The sequence below is a fragment of the Mytilus edulis genome, unplaced genomic scaffold (assembly GCF_963676685.1).
Source record: "Mytilus edulis unplaced genomic scaffold, xbMytEdul2.2 SCAFFOLD_1929, whole genome shotgun sequence".
Lineage (NCBI taxonomy): Eukaryota > Metazoa > Mollusca > Bivalvia > Mytilida > Mytilidae > Mytilus > Mytilus edulis.
In genome coordinates, this window is record NW_027269001.1 from 1 (window position 1) to 14,174 (window position 14,174).

Consider the following 14,174-nt stretch of genomic DNA (forward strand, 5'->3'; position numbering starts at 1 on the left):
ATACATCTACGCACAATTATGCTTTTCCAACAACATATGTTCCTTTCAAAAATGTATTTGATTATTTAGAATTTGTTCAAAGTTCATACCATATTTGCTTTACGTATCCTCAATGCTCAATTCTGTGCAGGAGAAACTATACTAATTAGGGAGCATAGTATAAATTCAAAAGTGTACCTTTCTTTAGTTTTACGAAACACCAATACATATGAAATACATTTTTTAAGATGAAAAGAAAAATACGATAATTTCACAAACAACGCAATTCATAAAAATGTTTCAAATGAGTTTTTAAAGGGAAATAACTAGATATAAGAAGATGTGGTATGAGTACCAATGAGACAACTCTCCATCCAAATAACAATTTGTAAAAGTAAACCATTATAGGTCAAATTACGGATTTTAAGATGAAAAGAAACATACTATTATGTACACAACGTAAGTCTTAAAGGGCCGTCTTAAAAAGGTTTCAAATTGAGAGGAGATGTTTCTTTGTAAATTCTATAAACCGTCAATCAATATAAGTAACTCAAAGCATTAAAATTGAGAGTCTATTTTTTGACAGTGATACACCAGTTATAAAGCAGACGACATCCGTCGGATCTGCCACAACCAATAGCTCTATGCCAATCTGGATGGACCACGTGCAATGCCAAGGAAACGAGACCTCCCTCGACCAATGTAGTCACGACAGATGGGGTTCTAACCACTGTACACATAACCAGGATGTTGTCATACAATGTAGAGGTAAGGCAGTGTGAGGTTGATTGATTGCTGATTGTTGGTGTTTAATACCACTTTAAGCAATATATGTATGTGCACCTGTCCCAAGTCAGGAGCCGGTAAATCTGTAAATCGTTTGTTTATGTGTTACATATTTGTTTTTCGTTCATTTTTTATGCCCCATTTATGGGCATTATGTTTTCTAGTCCGTGCGTATGTTCGTTCGTCGTGACGTCCGTTCATTCCTTACACAATCTGTTCGTTCGTTCGTCCGTCCGTTTGTCCCGCTTCAGGTTTAAGTTTTTTGTCGAGGTAGTTTTTGATGAAGTTGAAGTCCAATCAACTTGAAACTTAGTACACATGTTCCTTATGATATGATCTTTCTAATTTGAATGCCAAATTTTCACGGTCCATTGAACATAGAAAATGATAGTGCGGATGGATAGGATCCGTGTACTGGGGACACATTCTTGTTGTACATAAATTAGGCCGTTGGTTTTTCTCGTTTGAATTGTTTTTCATAGTCATTTCGGGGCGTTTTATAGCTGACTATGCGGTATGGGCTTTGATCATTGTTTAAGGCCGTGCCGTGACCTATAGTTGTTAATTTCTGTGTCAATTTGGTCTCTTGTGGAGAGTTGTCTTATTGGCAATCATGCCACATTTTCTTTTTTTATATTGTCATGTCGTCACGTTTTCCGTTATTGGTAGAGGGTTGTTCGGAGGGAACCACGGACCTTTGTTAAGAAACTGATAATTCTATTCAATAAATAATGGTGTCGAAAGCACCTACCACGTGCGAGTTTCGTTATCACAACTCATTTTTGTAGAATATTCAGACAAACAACAACAACTGTTCATATTTGAACCATTCAGGTCAACTGGATCATATGTTCGTTTTTGTTATTCTTTGTTTCAATGTTTTTCAGAGGAGTTAAAAGTCTGCTTAATTTGTTGTAATTCAGTTTTGACTTTAGTCATGTTAAATGAAGGACCTCTAATTGATAATATTCATTTGCACAACATTCTTGAATAATATGGAAAGACTAGAAATATGATACACGTACAAAGAAATACAAGTATACTGTTGTTATTTATGTATTATTGTCATTTTGTTTGTTTTCTTTTGTTACATCTTCTGACATCAGACTCGGACTTCTCTTGAACTGAATTTTAATGTGCGTATTGTTATGCGTTTACTTTTCTACATTGGTTAGAGGTATAGGGGGAGGGTTGAGATCTCACAAACATGTTTAACCCCGCCGCATTTTTGCACCTGTCCCAAGTCAGGAGCCTCTGGTCTTTGTTAGTCTTGTATTATTTTAATTTTAGTTTCTTTATACTGTAAATTTATAATTCCTAACATTAATTTTCTCTTGACCCTAAAGCGCTGATGAAATTACGTATATTGGTGTCTTCAATCAAATTATGAAACAAACAATCGCATATTAAGTAGATATTAATATAATTGGTGCACTATTTCTTTTGTAGCCCATGGTATAACCTGCTACCATTGTGATGGTTTAGATAAACCCACCGACTGTAAAGAAACCATGCAATGCGCAGCTGGAGAGGTGAGTCATTTTCAAAAATACCGCAACTTACCGAATTTTTTTATGCCCCATTTATTGCCATTTTTTTTCTGGTCTGTGAGTCCGTTCGTTCGTCCGTTCGTTCGTCCGTTAGTTGGTCTGTTTGTGCACGCAAGAAATGTTTCTGGAATAGTATTTATCTTGTGAACTCAAGTCAAAACTTTGAAAGAATGAAACACAAATTGTCGCAGTTCAATTGGCTGTTTCAGAATCTAATGAATTCTGGGTAATATTTTCAGAAGTGTACACCAAAACGTAGTGATTGGTTGAAATCATCCAAAACAATGACAATACAACCAATGCCGTAACGTTATTTTCATTTTGGTGTACGAACAATGAAATTACCCATAGTCCTTTAGATTCTGAATCGGCTAATTATTTGCTGTTATATTTGCCTGATGGAGATGCGACCTTTATTTTAGCATTAGAAAATAACATAGTTGTATATTTATTTTTCAGTCTTGTGAAGAAGCATCTTATATCGTTGATGGATTAACAAGATATTCATTGACATGTCAGAGTAAATTGGTAAGTTATAAAAACGACTAATATACTATATGTTATGATGTTATACTATTGTTTCGGAAAAGGGAGAAGGTTTAGTACCTTTAAACGTTTAATCCCGCTGCAAATGTTTGCACATGTCCTAGGTCAGGAATCTGATGTACAGTAGTTGTCAACTGTTTATGTAGTTCATACGTGTTTCTCGTTTCTCGTGTTTACATAGATATACCGGTTTCCCCTTTGAATGGTTATACACTAGTAATTTTTAGGTCCCTTTATAGCTTCCGTTGCTGTTCGGTGAGAGTTAAGGCACCTTGTTGAAGGCCGTACTTTAACTTATAATGGTTTACTTTTATAAATTGTTACTTGGATGGAGAGTTGTCTCATTGGCACTCATACCACATCTTCCTTTATTTTTATAAGAATAGATTTGCTCTCTCTATTGTCTTAACATCGCTTACATGAATATGTTACAAACTCTTATTTTAATCCATTAATTGAGTTTATTCAGAGGAATGATGTACAAACATGTTAACGCAAGAACTCTTAATTCTTCAATACTTGTTCTTCTTTATTTTTACAAAGTCGCTTTAAAAAGTGCTATCCTCACTTTGGTGATTTTTTTTATCAAGTTATTCAAAATGATATTTCTTGTAAAATCACATGCATGATGATAAATTGTCTTGAAAATATAATTTGTAAGCTATTTACTCCAAATATTGTGCTGCATGAAAGTGTGTGCAAGCACACGTCTCGAAGACAAGCCAATGTGTACACAATTTTATAAAGCGATTTTTTTTTTGTATTGTTTTTTTGGTGGTTTATATAAAAAAAAAATCAAGAGAAAAACCACAAATCCTAATAAAAAAGACAACACCATAGTTAAAAAGGAGAAAAGATAATAATATAAACAAAACAGTCCACAAAGTTCATACAGTAGGGTCAAGATGGGGGGGGGGGCTTCATTTCTTTATTAATATTTTTCTCTTTTATTTACTGTTTTTGTCCATTATTCACCATTCTCTATATTTTACCACCTCATTATTTTCTATTCTTGGGTCCGTTTTTCTCTATTCTTTATATTTTGTGTTCATTACATTCTTCATAGTCCGAGATTACGTCTGACGTCCAACGGCTGTTTTGCCAGACAAGCTGGGGCCGTGGGACGTCAGAGCTCGTCCCATATCAAAAAGTGGATATTTGCCCACCGAAAATAGATGCGCTGCTTCGTCGCTTTTGGTGCCGACTGACGGTCTTGGAATTATATAAATCGGGCATCAATCTGTTAATTTTTCATTTATCTCTTCATTTATGTAAGTGTCACCTACCTTCCAACCTTTATTTTCTCATCATTAGACAGTTTTCACAGTGACCCATCGATTTCGGCATTTTGCCTTTCATTTTAAAGATTATCACGTGACCACGAGAAAACAATGATGATTTATGCAAATGACCATAATGTAACACCTCGTTCATTTACGATGCAAGTTATCTAAATGTCCGAGAGCTTCCGATTGTTACGTGGTCAGAACTAAATGCTTCATACCTATCTCCTGTAAAGGAGGTAAAAATCATGGTTGGCTACTAAATGTTAATCATCGATCTCCTATTTAAAGGAGGTGAAAAAATATAAATATTTGCATATTTTGAGTCTCGAGACCACGAACTCTCTCGTAACTTGACGTCCATTTGAAAGTGAAAGTCAAAATGCCGAAATCGATGGGTCACTGTGAAAACTGTCTAATAATGAGAAAATAAAGGTTGGCAGGTAAGTGAAACTTACATAAATGAAAAGATAAATGAAAAATGAACACATTGATGCCCGATTTATATAATTCCAAGGCCGTCAGTCGGCACCAGAAGCGACGAAGCAGCGCATCTATTTTGGGTGGGCAAATATCCACTTTTTGATATGGGACGAGCTCTGACGTCCCACGGCCCCAGCTTGTTTGGCAAAACAGCCGTTGGACGTCAGGGTAATCTCGGACTACATTCTGCACAGCTACTTTTGCATAGGTACTATTTCCGTACTAAAAACTGCAGTACTGGAAATTTACTTTTAATATTTAGTACTGTTTCTTTACTTTAAAACTATTGTAATATTTAGGTACTTGTATTTTACAGTACTTGATTTGTACTAAATATTTTGGTACAGAAATAATACAATATTCCATGTTTGAAAATCATAACTTTGAGAGATTTGAAATAGAAAAACTTTCAAAATGCTGAAAATGTAACGGTAGTAACAAAAAACTGTAGTACCTAAATTTCAAGTACAAATAAAGTACTGTAAAATACAGGCACCTAAATATTACAATAATTTTAGAGTAACAATTAAAATAGTACTGAATATTAAAAGTAGCTTTCCAGTACTACAAATTTTTAGTACAGAAATAGTACCTATGCAAAAGTAGCTGTGTATTCTTTAAACCTTCCATCCACACCCTCATATGTCGTTATATGTGTTGTGTGATTTTTATTTATAGGTATGCGACGCCATTGCTAGCGGTGGTACTATAGTTGGGAGAAAACGACAGGCTCAAACTGTACGAGTGAAGTGTTGTGATACTCCATTATGTAACAAGATGTTGTTAGACTTCGACCCAAATGCACAAGGTATATAATAAAACTAGTTCACATTTTCAATAAGTAGCCAGCTAATACCCGCTCTCGAATAAACCCCAAAACAACTCAAAAACTAACATACAAACAAACATAGAAACAAACAAACATAAAAACGTACATTGTTTTCGTTCAATCAATTTTTTCATCGGATGATCGTGAGGGCATACCGGTGTACTGCTGTCGCCTAGATTTCCATTACGCAACTTTCGTGTTGGGTTGTAACCGATATAAACACAATAAATACGCCAATATTATCGAGTGCAAAATAACATTACTTGTCGCTTGTTATGAGTTCATTTTTTCAATGGATACTTTTAAAAATATTTTTTTAAAACATAAATTAATTATATGAAAATGTTTTGTCGTTAGCAATATATATCTAAGCACACGTACAGAAAAAGTGTGTTTTAATTAACGCATGCGGAAAAATATCTCATCCGATGTTCAGTACTTCAGTACTTTAATTTATATTTGCTGCAATACAGACATTATTGAAGGAATGGATTATGGATATTAAAACCAGTGACAGAAATAAAATCCTTAACCCATTCCATCAGTAATTTCTGTATTGTAGCAACTATTATCAAAGTACTGACTTACTGATTATATACATATAGTTTAAACATAACATAGTTATGAAATAAATTAAATGAATTATTATACACTATCTAATGTTACACGCGTGTGCTTTATATCTTTACAGGTCACAGTACCGGATCATGCGCAGACAAAGTTGGAATTGACTGTAACCAACTAGACACACTTAATATTTGTGCAAACGCACAGGCAGCTAAGTTATATTGCCCAAAACATTGCGGTTTGTGTACATAAGTTAGATTGGGCGTCTGGTTAGACTTTATATTTACTTAAATATATACTTGTATTTGGAATAAAATTTTAAATAAAACATTCATGCTTATGATTTTCCTTACTGTTTGAAATGTTTTAAATTAGTAAAATAATATATATACCTTTCGATATGAAAGCAATGCTCGTGTCACCATTATATTTTATGGAATTGTTCTACACTTCCCAAATTGAAACAGGAGAAGGACCAGGCGCTGCTTACCCTTCCGTAGTATGTAGTATGAGGTACTGACAGTTTTTGGTGGGGTTCCTCTGGTCATAGTTTTCCATGTGTTTTGTATTCTGTTGTTTGGTCGTTTGTTAACCATGCCATTGTCAGTTTGTTTTCGACTTTTGAGTTTGAATATCCTATTGGTATCCCATTTAGGGAGCTACCATTCGATTTTTATAGGGGGGGGGGGGGGGGGGGGGGCTAGGATGAAATTTGAAAAAAATAGGCAGGATGAGACACTTGCAAAGAAAAAAGTCAGGACGACAATTTAGGTAAAAAAGTCAGGATAAACTAAAAAAATGCAGGACAGAACATTTATGATGTCTTTCTCTTGTGCCATACTACTAGTTTTATAGTGTTCCGGTCAAAGCTTTTTCATAAAATGTATTTGTAAGTTTTAAACTCTCATAGTTATAATGATTAACTTTGCGCAATCTGCATGTTCAACAGAACCTGTTGTAATTAGTTCTAAGTTTTTTTCATGGTTCTACATATAAAAAAACTTTAACAATAAGAACTGACCGCCACGATTTAGCCAATTATTCTGAAAGTTGTGTTAAACACTAACAACTGATTGATCAATCAATGTATTATATAATTGTCTAGAAGTACAGGGGGGGGTGGGGGGGGGTTGAGATCTCAAAAAACATGTTTAATCTCGCCGCATTTTTGCGTCTGTCCCAAGTCAGAAGCCTCTGGCCTTTGTTAGTATTGTATGATTTTTTATTTTAGTTTCTTGTGTTTAATTCGGAGTTTAGTATGACGTCCATTATCACTGAACTAGTATACATATTTGTTTCGGGGACAGATGAAAGACTCCTCCATTGGTGGTATTCGGCTGTTCCCCATTTCGGTTCTCAATTTTATGTAGTACAGCTTTATCAAACATCGTTACGAATGTTGCATTGTTTTTACACCAAAAATATACTTAAGTTATTTTATGATTATACATATTAACTCCGTTTTCTATACTCAAACTGTCAGTAATTCATTCAATCAATATTTTATTTTTTATTCATCATCATTATTAGTGCAAAATAATATTTATATAACACCATGGCAAGACGAGCAAGTTATGGAATTATGATTTCAAATTCAAATGTAATTTCAAAACCCAATTCTAGGGTTTCTCGTAGGCCTTTGCTACCATTCACAATCTGTGGAGGGGGCAGAATTGCTTTTTTTTCTGACATGCGTCGTCGTCAATTAAACAGCTTAACAAAACTTGTTAATTTGTCTGTTGTCCTCATGTTTTGCCTGAAAAAAATGTAAACATAAATGTTAATATAAATGTAGGATTAAAAGAGTGGTATATGTAGATTTTAATAAATCTTTATGCATATTTGTATAAAAAGATGTGGTACGAGTGCCAATGAGACAACTCTCAATCTAAGTCAATGTCTGAAAAATTAACAATAATAATAATAAAAGAACGATCTTTAACACGGAGTCTTGGCTCATATCGAACATGCATGTAATTAATGATTTTAAGAAAGAATCTTATATAGTTACTGTTACTATTGGTTTTGTTGATTTATTTATACTTTAACAAGTTTTATCGTTTATATCAATATACAATGTTATTTCCATTGTTTTATGTAATGAAGGTCTACATATAATAGTAATGCTGCAGCTAATTTAATAAGTTTATGTAAATAAATCGGAAAAAAAAACTTTGGTTTCTTTATAGTACAATCTGAATAAAATTTGGATCTATTATAATTTTCATTCGTATAGTTCTGGACAAAATATTCAATTTCATGATGTTTGATGTATAGGGAAAACGGTAGTATTACATTTTCCCAGCATTAGGTTGGCCTTTTGTGTACCCAGGACAGGGCGTAAACTGGTCCGCCGTTCTATCTATAGCTTCGCACCGAAGGAACGGGTTGGAGGTATTGTCACATTGGCATTAATTGGACGAGTCTTACAAATTCAACGATTCGCTAATAAAATTGGCCAATTAAAGTGATAGGAAATTGACCTCAAATGTTAATACTGCGATGCCGCAAAATAAACAAGTATCTGTTAATTAACCCCATGGTAGTAGCAGTTAACATGTTCTTGATAAACTGAGCCGGTATCTTTTGTTCCCTTTAGAACTCAGTAGGGTAATAAATGTGCTAATTTTTCTTTGATTTGCTATCAGTATAATACATAATTAAACATAGCCCATGATGTACTAGTCTCGTCGAATTATTAAATCCCGTGGTCAAAATTCTGACCACGGGATTTAGGCCATACCTGTTGTCAGTGTAGCGATAAGTGAACACAACAGGGGTCCAGTTTAGACAGGGCGTAGGAAGTCAACTTAAGAACGCTGTGATTGGATGTATTAAAGGGTACAAGTTATTTTTTTATTTATCTATTAATAACTGCAGTGTGTATATTTACAATATAAATTTTAGAACCTATTGAAATATTTTCTAGAGAATTATTCGAAAATGTTGCATAATTAGTAAAGGTTGAATCTAGTGCATTTGGTTACTATGCAATTATTCTAAAAATAGTAAAATCACGTGAAGGCCGCGTGGAGTCTGCATGCACAAAGCGTGATAGATATTGTTCGGAACCAAATTGCGTTCTGAAATTCTCTTGACTTTTTATTACTTTAACGTATTCCCAATCATTTATTTATTTAGTATATTGATATATAATTATTGCATATCATCTTGAGTTGAACTTTTATAGTTAAATGGGCCACCCTAAATTGGTACAGTATACAATTAGCTACTATATATTCATTTTATCTTGTAAGTCCTGATATCAATGACTTATATTTTGTGTGTTGGTTGCTTAACGTCCAGTGGCAAATATTTCATGCATTTTCAGGACTATACATGTAGCTTGTACTTTGTAAATTCAGCTGTTTCTCAAACTACGCCTCTTTTGGGGAGATTTAGAATATTCATAGAAAATTAATTTTGTTTACATACTGGTTCCCAGTTATGCTCTCTGTGTTCCATCTCATAAACATAACTTGGGAATGTTACCAGTAAATACATTTGTATGTATACACGTGCATATTGTTTACATTGAAATCTGTGGTAACCCTTCATTCGAGGTAGGGGTAGTTAAGAAAATTAGTGTTAGTTTAAACTCAGAAAAGTTCAGGGCATATAAACGTTGAAAATATGCCGCACAGCCCTATATTTTGACCTTTGATTAAAATTGTAGTGCATATGAACTTTCAATTCTAGGATAAGATATTTATCAAAACTTCATAGTAAAAGTGGTACAGTTTTAGCCGTAAAAGGAGTTCCTAAGGGAAATTCCATTGTCAATATTTACAGAAATGCAACTTTTAGTGTATGGTTATAGTATAGTCTTTAATCTGCTTGATCTCATCTTTTTAAACTGGTTTAGCATCTTTTGCCTCTTTACAAAAACTCCTACTGACTAGCATAATGAATGGGATAGATAGAGAGGGTAAGAAGGTGTTTAAAAGATAAAAAAAAATACATGCTACATGCTACACAACTGCATAGCTGTTAAACAGCAAGTAATCTAGTTTCGCTATTACTGTGGAAAAACGGTTTGCAGGACGAACAGACTACGAATTGCAGTTAAACCGAGTTTATCTTATCTTATATAACTTATGTTTTAAATACATATTATTTATAGTATAAACCATAACCTATAAAAGTTTTAAAAAAATATTTGGAAATCAGTCACACGTCAATCGATATTAAAAATAGAATTTTAATATGTAAAAATAATATTCTTTTGATGAACATTTAAAATTCAATCTTCATTCACGTTTTTGGTGAACAGTTTGTTTGACACGAATGGGACAATAGATTGCAGACGAACCATGGGCTTATTTTATGAGAACTAAAGATTATTTATAGGTGACATCTTTTCAAATCAAATATTCTAATGACATATACAAAATCTGGATCATACCGGTATATATGAGTGTTCAAATCCATATAAGTATGTCTTTATAAACAGGAAACGAACACATTTTACTATTTATCAATAGAGTATGACAAAATCACATTGTGGTCAAGCAGACTAATGACCAAAAAAAAGATTTTCTTCATACCTTATAGTGTAAAATTTTGAAACATTATTTGATTGATAGCGTCTGACCCCCTCTGCCTTTTCTTTAAATGGTTGCTCCCTTAGCACTGTATGCATGTGTATGCACTGAATGTAAAGTCTTATGCGTTATACTAACCATGCGCTCTGTCATATGCCTCAATTGTCGCAATAATTTCTGGAGGTAGACCTCTCTTTCTATTCGGAACAGGAGACCAGGTGGAAGGTTCCTCGTTATACTGATCATTTGGTGCATTCGGAGTTTTAGGCTGCGGTGCCGGTTTCGATAAAGCAGGAACCGATGCTGCAGCAACCACTCCCGCCTTAGCTACTGGGGCATCACTTGCTTCTACTGCTGGTGTTGGCGCTCTTTCTGGTTTAGGAGATTCAACTTTTGCTGCTGCGCTCCTAGCGGGGTCTGATGCAGCTACCGCAACTGCTTTATGTGCTGGTGCCGGTTGCACAGGAAGTGGTTGGGGTGTTGATGGTTTTGGTGTTGGTTTTGATATTGGCTCAGGAATGGGTGACTTGGTGCCTACAACTGCCGCTGCAACCACGACATTTTGTATCGAGGCTGATCGTTGGCGCTCGGGGGATGGTGGTTTTGGAGTAGCCTGTTTTGGTATTTCTTCTGGTTCCTTTTTAACAGATTTATTACTGACTACAGCTGCTCCAATTATACCTCCTGCAATGACGGCACCAACTGGAGGCAGATCTGGAGAAGGCGACCTAGACCCTATAGGAGTATAAATCCTCCTAACAGGACTTGGATTGTGTACTGGAGAAGCACGTCTGACTGCTGCCACAGCTGCAGTTTGTGTTACTATTTCAGGACTAGGTGATTTTTCAGGTGTTGGTGATTCGATCTTTTGCACCGCCCTTGGTGCTATGACGTAAGCTGATGGTAAAACAGTTTCCTGACGTTCCTCAGGTTGATATATCGGAGTTTGAGATTTTGCAATAACAATAGGAGCAAACATGAATGCATTCGGAAGAATTTCCTCTTGGCGTTCTTCTATTTGATACACTGGTGTTTGTGGCTTTATCTCAGCCTTTTTGGTAATAGCAGGTCCGAAAACGAATGCAGTAGGCAGAACTTCCTGTTTGCGTACTTCTGGTTTATAAACTGGTGTTGGGGGTTTTGCTTTTGCTTGCGTTTTCCGAAGTGCCTTTGGTAAATAAACGTACTTAGTTGGAAGCTTTACCTCACGTCGTGTTTCTGGTTTATAAATCGGTTCTTTAAAATCTATATCTCTTAAACTTGCTTCCCTTTTCATGTCTTCGTTATTATTAAAATCTTCTCTTTTTTGTTTTCCTCTACGGTATCTGAACGGATAATAGTTTTCTGGAGTTAATTTATAATCAACACTGCCTTTATACGGTACTAATTTTCTATTAATGTAATAATCTTTGTCCATCTGATATTCTTTATATTCATAGTTTCGAATTTGAGGCGGAGGAATATATTCATACGGTCTAAATGTATGTGTATAAATTGGTTTGTCCGGCCATTCTAATCTTGACTTCCGTTTCCGTTTTACGGGTTGCGCAGCTGGTCTTTCAATAATTGGTCGTGGTTTCCTCTGTTCTGTTTTCGTAGGTTTATATTCGTGATATTCGTATTCTCGTATCTTGTCATATTTGTGAATTTTGTCATATTCGTGTATTTTATCATAACCATGAATATGATTATAGTCGTGAACATGGTTATAATCATGAACCTTGTCGTAAGAATGTATTTTATAATCACCCGGTGTCGTGTTGAAGTGTGATTTTGAGTAAAACATTATGATTTAACTATCCTATTTTAATAAGTCTCCAAAATTACAATAGATTGATAGAAAATATATCTGCACTCTTTTGGTGTTGCTTATCCTAGTTGATCTGAAAACAGAATTCGAAAAAAATATTATTAATATCAAGCATGAATCGTATATCTCGATACAAAATTGATTTTTTTTGGTGTTTGATGCATTTAAAGACGAAGTTTTTTCCGACCAATTTTCCTCGTCACATCTTGGATAGAATTAAAACACTGGCCAGAGATACATAATAACAGTTCATAGAAGCTGTCAATTAAGAAAAAAAAACGAAAATAACTTTTCAACGCTTGCTCCCTTGTCCAGATGACACATCGGGCCCATTTCATCGACGTGTTTCAGCAGAATTGCCTAATTATTTTGAACAGAATTATTAAAACGATTATAGACTAGTATATTTTAGAAACTGTAACTGTCACTGTTTTTTTTTTATCGCGTTCTGAAAATATTATTGATTTTCTGTGTGGCTTTAAATTTATTTTCTTTGAACAATCCTGACGATGATATGGTAAAGACAGGAAGGCACTGTGGTACCGTTAAAGTCCACAATACCTCTAAAGTCTTTGGACAAAGCACTGCCGACACATAAAATATAATGGTATTTTCATTTTTATCCTAGCACTTAGTTGAAATCACTATACTGGCAGACTGTAAATACCCGATGGTAATATATCATCATTCTAAGCTTGTCTCGCACTTGTCTCTTATACCCTCATAAGTTAAGATAACTTCTTCGTTTATTACTTTCAAAACGAATAAAAAAAGATTGCGGACATATTGATGCCACCTGAATCGTTTATAACCTTCAATATGAACAAATTAAATATTACGAACATAGTAATGCCACCTGAATCGTTTTATTCCTTTCACTATGAAACAAGTTGCGGTCATGATGATGCCACCTACATCGTTGATACCCTTTACTATGAATACAATGTTGCTGACACATTGCTGGCACTTAAATCGTTTAAGACCTTCACTATGAAAAAAAGAAAGGGAAGACTAACCACTTGTGATACAGAAAACGCATCAATGAAATATTTGTTGAAAAGGGAAAACATAAAAATAAAACCATGTACATTTCCCTTTTCAAGATACACGTAACTTAAATACATACTGCATAATGTCATAGTTTTTTTCTTAAACATATTGATTAATACGAGTACCTTATAAAATATGCAAAGATTGTTTATAGAAATTTCATAGAAAAGAAACCTCTCTTTTAAGATTGAAACATCGTCAACAATATACATTTTAAACCATTCTTTTGTTGCATTTTTTTTTATCTCGATCAAAACAATAATTATCAGAAATTTAGGTATCATTCTTTTTTTTTCATTTTCATTTTTTTACATCTATTTAATAGCCTTAATGTTTTAGCTTACCGCAAAACGACGATTTTTTCAGCAACCGATGTGGGATAAAATGTTCCTTAAAATGTTCGTCAAAAATATTTATGATTTACTCCTAAATATTTATCACAAAGACACATACGTCACTGCATGAACTAAAATAAACCACGTTTCAGGCGAATTAACTTAAAAGAATTATAAAAGAAAATGGGGGCTACATAAATTCAAGAATTATTTGGAAAATTTATATTATGACAAATAAGAAAAAATATATTTCAAAGAGATTTCAACTTAATATGACCATTCAATATTTTAAAAATTATAATTATTTTTTGTTATATCTTAAAATTTTAATGATTATATTTTATAAATAAAATTGAATTACCCTAAAGGTACCCCATGCATTATATATGATGACATGATTTCCTTTCACATC

General features: G+C 34.0%; 2 protein-coding genes across 2 annotated transcripts; one reads left to right on the forward strand and one right to left on the reverse strand.

Moving 5' to 3' along the window:
- Positions 1-584: 584 nt before the first annotated feature.
- LOC139509337 (scavenger receptor cysteine-rich type 1 protein M130-like) lies at positions 585-6,353 on the forward strand (the record flags this gene model as incomplete). Its single annotated transcript, XM_071296131.1, is given in 5 exon segments — positions 585-747; positions 2,215-2,297; positions 2,775-2,843; positions 5,306-5,435; positions 6,148-6,353. Coding segments are annotated over 5 exon segments (573 nt in total), but the record flags the coding sequence as incomplete, so codon positions are not given.
- A 1,171-nt stretch (positions 6,354-7,524) lies between these two features.
- Positions 7,525-13,935, reverse strand: LOC139509336 (uncharacterized). Its single transcript, XM_071296130.1, has 3 exons — positions 13,772-13,935; positions 10,706-12,450; positions 7,525-7,779 (listed from the first exon to the last, which is right to left on the reverse strand). Exons 2-3 carry the CDS (start codon positions 12,351-12,353, stop codon positions 7,769-7,771), a joined length of 1,659 nt encoding a protein of 552 aa, XP_071152231.1. The 5' UTR covers positions 12,354-12,450; positions 13,772-13,935; the 3' UTR covers positions 7,525-7,768.
- Positions 13,936-14,174: the final 239 nt, after the last annotated feature.